This window comes from Dendrobates tinctorius, unplaced genomic scaffold (genome assembly GCF_039654945.1).
Source record: "Dendrobates tinctorius isolate UK_male_01 unplaced genomic scaffold, ASM3965494v1 ptg000070l, whole genome shotgun sequence".
Taxonomy (NCBI): domain Eukaryota; kingdom Metazoa; phylum Chordata; class Amphibia; order Anura; family Dendrobatidae; genus Dendrobates; species Dendrobates tinctorius.
In genome coordinates this window covers 74,526,489-74,532,747 of record NW_027361738.1, presented here as the reverse complement: position 1 = coordinate 74,532,747, position 6,259 = coordinate 74,526,489, and the positions used below count along the sequence as shown (strand labels likewise).

The 6,259-nt window shown below is 45.1% G+C and overlaps 1 protein-coding gene across 2 annotated transcripts in view; it reads left to right on the top strand.

Moving 5' to 3' along the window:
- The first annotated feature begins 73 nt into the window (after positions 1–73).
- CROT (carnitine O-octanoyltransferase) overlaps positions 74–6,259 on the top strand; it is a 34,643-nt gene continuing 28,457 nt past the window's right edge. For both annotated transcript variants that reach the window (XM_073581922.1, XM_073581923.1), the window contains exons 1-3: positions 74–190; positions 2,349–2,483; positions 4,116–4,240. In XM_073581922.1, coding sequence (XP_073438023.1) covers positions 2,369–2,483; positions 4,116–4,240 — 240 coding nt within the window. In that variant the 5' untranslated portion in view covers positions 74–190; positions 2,349–2,368. The remainder of the gene's footprint in view (positions 191–2,348; positions 2,484–4,115; positions 4,241–6,259) is intronic.

Below are 6,259 nucleotides of genomic sequence, written 5' to 3'. Positions count from 1 at the left end.
TGACATCCAATCGTAGAACTTGACTCCGCCCAGTGGGCGGATTTTTGCTTGACATGTCAGTTCTGGCTGTGCAATCACAGCACAGTGAGGATGTTTGTCCTATACCGCGTACCGTAGTATTGTACTTGGAAGTAATCCAGGGTAAAGGTGAACGCTGCGGACGGAGCTCGGTATAGAGACTGAGACACAGGTAGGTTCGGGGTCCGGGCTTATACGGAGGGTGTGTACTGTCGGGTGTACGACACAGCTTTACATGTCACTTTACGACATTTTTGTTATTATGGATCTGACTTAAAGGGCAACTCCACTCCGTGCTGGTGTGCGCATAACTAACCCTGTATTAAGTGGCATAAAAAGTTGTAGCATGCAGCCTTAATATATGGAAACTTCTCCCATCATGCACCAGGAATGAGCGCACATTACTATGGGCCCTGAGTAATGCAGAAGGTTGTGGCCACACGCACCTGTATTCACAGTTTATGAAGGCTGCATGACTCCTCAGGAGCCCGGCCCCGCCCATATGACTCTTAACCCGGCACATGACTTACACTGTGGTCTATGATGACAAATCGCATGCAACATGCACCCAAAATTCCATCGGGAATGGACATTTTGGCAGCAGCGCAGTCCCGTTAAGTCCTGTGCAGCCGCAGTGACGATCATTAGATACAACTGTGCGAAACTCGTGTCACACGACCAAAGTCAGAATGTAGCGTGAGCCACACAGGGATCAGAAAACGTAAGGTCCGGGTATCGGGTCATTATGTGGGAGAGTCCAGTCTGGTAAATGGACTGGCATTGGGTATATAGGCACACAAGCTGTGCCCACCCGACCCCCGTCAGTCTCTCGCTTCGCCCGTCAATCTCTTGCTGCGCCCGCCCGACCCCCGTCAATCTCTCGCTTCGCCCGTCAATCTCTTGCTGTGCCCGTCTGGCCCCCGTCAATCTCTTGCTGCGCCCGACGATCTCTCGCTGCGCCCACCTGGCCTACGTCGGTCTCTTGCTGCGCCCTTCCGTCCCCCGTCGGTCTCTTGCTGCGCCCTTCCGTCCCCCGTCGGTCTCTTGCTGCGCCCTTCCGTCCCCCGTCGGTCTCTTGCTGCGCCCTTCCGTCCCCCGTCGGTCTCTTGCTGCGCCCTTCCGTCCCCCGTCGGTCTCTTGCTGCGCCCTTCCGTCCCCCGTCGGTCTCTTGCTGCGCCCTTCCGTCCCCCGTCGGTCTCTTGCTGTGCCTGACGATCTCTCGCTGCGCCCGCCCGGCCCCCGTCGATCTCTCGCTGCGCCCGCCCGGCCCCCGTCGATCTCTCGCTGCGCCCGCCCGGCCCCCGTCGGTTTCTCGCTACAATAAAGTGCTGGCTGTGGGCACCTGTCTCTGATCGGGCGCTGCCTGTGCAGGTGCCGGACCATTGGCAACAGCTTACTATGATTAAGGGCGTCTTGGATGCCAGAAACGCGTCAGTTTTTTAACCTTGCATGTCTTCTTTTATGTCTTGTTAAATATAATCAATGTTTATTTTAGCTGCTGGATTTGCCTCTCTCCTTCCTTTTTTACCTTCTATTGTTGCTGGAGAGATGGCACACATTGGTTCTGCCTCCCATGGACTCTTACATTGCAAGCGTGCTAAGCTCCAGCTACCCCCTTTTCTCTCTATGGGCATCTTGTTATAAATCGGGTCAGATTGCAGGAAGGGATCGGTGGCAGCGGGCTCACGGCAGTCACCCAGTAATCAGTGGGCACAGGGTGGATTTTACTCTTTGCGTGGTACGCACTGAGATAACCAGATGTCTGCAGGGCGGACGCCGAGCTCCCGTATCTGGGGCAGAGTCCAGTTTTCCTCTGGATACAGTCACCGCTGATATCTGTAAATGTTTTATTAACGAGTCTTATCAGCGGAGTGCGCCAGGGTCTGGACTGCAGCCACTCATGGTCACAGCTGAGCAGCTTGTCACACTATCATCCTGCAGGACGCGGTGCAGGCGCGCTGTGCTGCTCTCTGTATGGAAGAAACATTGTCATCTGTATAAATGTCACTTCTTAGTGCTGGTATGTCTCGGCCGTTCGGTGCCGGGAAGAATTTCTGAGAAATTCTTGGTGTTATTAAAAGATTAACTTGAATCCAGGCCAGAATAAATCCTCATATAAAGTCCTGTAACTTTTCCAAATTCTTTGCTTCTCAGGGTCTCTCATTGTACCAGATTTTGGGCCCCTTGTGCCTTGAAACAAAGAGCCCAAATGCAAAAATGATTTTAATCCCCAAATGCAAAATAATTGGGTGGACAACCACTTTAATATTATAGTAAAAACATAAATATTGCATTGTATCCTAGCTCATAGTTATCCTCCTTTCCCGCAGATGACTGACTCTTGATCATCATGGAGAACCGCGTGTTTGGGTCTGTAGAAGAGAGGACGTTTCAGTACCAGGACACTCTCCCTCCGCTCCCTGTTCCTCCCCTTGAAGAGTCCTTGTCTAAGTACTGTGAATCAGGTAGTGTATGTGTAAGACACCCTGAAAAGCTGTAATCCTTAAGGTCCAAGTGCAAATGTCATCATGTAAAAACATCAGTCAAAAATGTCATTGACTTGGCTCTCCGTCAACTAACATGAAATTGATAAGTAATCGCCCATCTCCCCTCAACTATAATAACGAAAACATGATCTGTCCCCTACATAGGACAAACCGAGAGAGCAGATATTCTCTGTGATTGTGAAATGGGTGATAACCTGAAGAAAAGTTCCTGTATCTTCCTTGGCTGTACAGGGGGAGATGACCGTAATAACGAGGCATTGATTAATAATAGAGATGAGAAAAACAAAGTTTGTCCCTTTTCCCAGGACACTGGAAGCTGTACTGAGGGAGGTGATAACTTGGGGGGTGATAACTTGAAGAAAGCACATGAGAGAGATTTATTGATTATAAAAGGGATGAAAAAAAAGTTTCAGTCTAATTTGCCAGGTCATTATAATCTGTACTGTGGGGGGTAGATTACTGTGCACGGCTGTGATGGGAAAGGAAGGTGATAACTTGAAGAAAGGTTCCTGTATCTTTCCTTGGCTGCACAGGGTAGAGATGACTGTATGAGCCAAGTAGTGGTTAATAAGAGGGATGATGGCTTTAAAAAAAGTTTCTATCCATTTCCTCTGGTTACTGAACCCTGTACTAAGGGAGGGATAACTGTAACAGGATGTGATTGTGAAAGGGGTGATAACTTGAAGAAAAGTTCCTGTATCTTCCTTGGCCGTACAGGTGAAAGATGGCAGCATTAGCCAAACAGTGATTAACAAAATGGATGATAACTTTAAAAAAGTTTCTGTTCACCCCATCCCCCCCGACCTCCCCACGTCAATGCAAGCTTTGCTAAGTTTAGGGTGACCATAACAGGCTGTGATTGGAAAGAAGGGCGATAACCTGAAGAAAAGTTCCTGTACCTTCCTTGGCTGTACAGGGGGGAGATGACAGTAATAGCCAAGCATTGGTTAATAAGAGGGATGAAAAAAAGTTTCTGTCCATTTTCCCAGGTCGCTAGAAGCTGTACCGAGGGAGGGATAGATTACCATAAAGGGCTGTGATGGGAACGGGGGGGGGGGGGTGATAGGTTCCTGTATCTTTCCTTGGCTGCACAGATGGCAGTATTAGACAAGCAGTGATCACTGAGATGGATGTTAACATAAAAAAGTTGATGTCTGTCCCCTGAGGTTATTCGAAACTATACTAAGGGAGTGATGACCCTAACAGGCTGTGATTGGGAAGGAGGGTGATAACATGAAGAAAAGTTCCTGTTTTGCTTCATAGGGACAGATATGACAGTATGTCTCACAGCTCATTCTAATGACTGGCAATATACCGTAATTTCTGTCACTCTAGAGGGAATATATATGTCCAGATTATTCTGTCCCCGGGATATTCAGTTTTCCCCGGGACCCTCATTATTCAGAAGATTACCTTTCTTTACTTACTACTAATTATGTGGATGTGAGTACAGATCCGTGTTTCTCCTGCACGTGGCAGCTGCGTTGTGGCCCGTTATTGGACACATGAGAGTCGGCGTACAAGTATCCTGTCTTACGTCATCGTTCACATGTGCTGGTTTTTTTTTTTTGTTTTGTTTTTTTTCTTCAGTTAAACCCTTTCTCAATGAAGAAGAATACAAGATGACTTGTAGGATTGTGAAAGATTTTGGAAATGGAATAGGCAAAGAACTTCACCAAAAGTTATTGGAAAGGGCGAGAACAAGGAAAAACTGGGTAGGTTCTCTTCCTTTATTAAGTGCTTTTACAATGCCATTCACTCCAAAGGTACGAACACCGTCAGGGTGTGTGCTTGTTTGTTTGTTTTTTTTGTTTTGTTTTTGCTTTTTTTTATCTTAAAGAAGTTGCCTCATCTTGCATGGATAACATTGCACAGTTCTTGTAAAAACTAGTAACTTTGCAATGCACTCCTTCCTAATGCTGCTGGGTCCTACGGGCAGCATGGCAGAGCAGAAGGTTCGGACAGCCGTTTGGCTTTTTGCAATAGGTTTTGGATGAATATTTTCACGGTTTGCCTTCTTATATAGATAATTAAAACAAAAGTTTATTAAATAGCTCAAAAATCCATATATTAATGTATTTTCATAGTAGAACCACACAGATTCCAGGGAGTAGTCAGCACTTGGGTCCCCCCTGAGGAAGCAAATGTGCGAAACGCGCCCACAAATGAAGAATTATCTACACAATGTATAATTTTGTAATTATTGGTGTGTTTATTGATCCCCCATATTGAATATCTATTTGCCTTATAACTTAATATTATCAATATACACCCCCATCTCCCAATACCCACTCATTGTGCTCACTACTCCCTGGAATCGGCGTGTATACACTATAATAATATGTATTTTTTGTAAGCTATTTACCTATGAATGTTTAACTTTCTATCTAATTGTGAGATTTCTTCTTGTAGGGCATATGATTTGCATTTCGTCACACACTTACTATTGTATTTTGTGCACATCGGTTAACTGTTTGGCTTCTGAAGCCTTTACGTGTCACTGTACACAGCAGACTACAGATGGAGATAAAAGTGAGTGTGTCAGTCAGTGAGCTCATTCTGAGCTTAGCCCAGTTTAGAAACCAGTTCAGGAGATATAAGTTAAGGGCTACACACCCCGCTGTCAGACCGGCTCACTTACAGATTCACTGGCACTTATTCTGCAGCCAGGTATGTACTGTGATTCATAGAGGATGTAGAATCTAAAAGGATCAAAATGTTTTTTTTTTGCTTTAAATCATATTGCAAAAATGCTCTTTAGCCCAAAAATACGCTCGTTTCCATTAAAAAAAAAAAAAAAAAATTGCAATGTACAGTGCCAGCAAGGATGCACACACTTGGCAGAGGAGGTAGCAATCTAATGCAGCACTGATATCGGGTTTTCACAAATGTGACTTTTATAAACTAGCCCCTATATTGTATGTTTCACGGTGGATCTAGATTTTTTACTTTTGGCATCCGTGTCATAGATATAGAAGCACAATTCATGGCGAGTTCATGTACGGGCCTCCTCTGTCCCAGGATCAGTGTCAGATTACTTGGTCTTATAGAAAATCCCCTACTCCTTAAGACGGATTTTCTTACATTGTAAGGTAAGGAACTCGAGATCTGTCTGACTGTCACTAGTATTACACCCAGTAGTGACACCGAGACTGACTCTGAATGAAACTGCACCTTCTAGGAACATTTTTTTTTTTTTGTTAACTTTAAATTCTTGTATCTAATGTTAATAATTTTCCAATTTGGTTCTATTAAAAATGTTGCACTGTTTGCCTTCTATAGCTTCTGTTTTGCATTGTCTGTTTCTGGCTGCATAATGAGTTAACTGAGAATCTGTCAGCGAGCTCTCCTTGTCTTTCTTTTTCTGGGCTCCTCCCAGCTAATTTATGACCCTATACCACATCACAGTTGAGTGTGCAGGAAACGAAGAAGCCTGTAAATGCAAATTGGTGCAAATTTTTAATGATTTTTAGCCCCAAATTACAGGCACTTCGGTAAATTAAAATTGTCCTGTAAACAGTATTGATGACTTATTCATAGGCAATAAATGAATAATCGCTGTGGTTGTGATCACTGGCATCTGCTATTATCACTAACAAAGATGTCCCAAAGTCGGCAGTGTGAATGGAGCATATACGTGATGGTGGCTCCATTCACTTCTATAGGTCTAGTGCACATGTGGGATCTCACCGCTGCCTTAGAAAGTGAATGGAGCATTGGCCATACTGCGCACA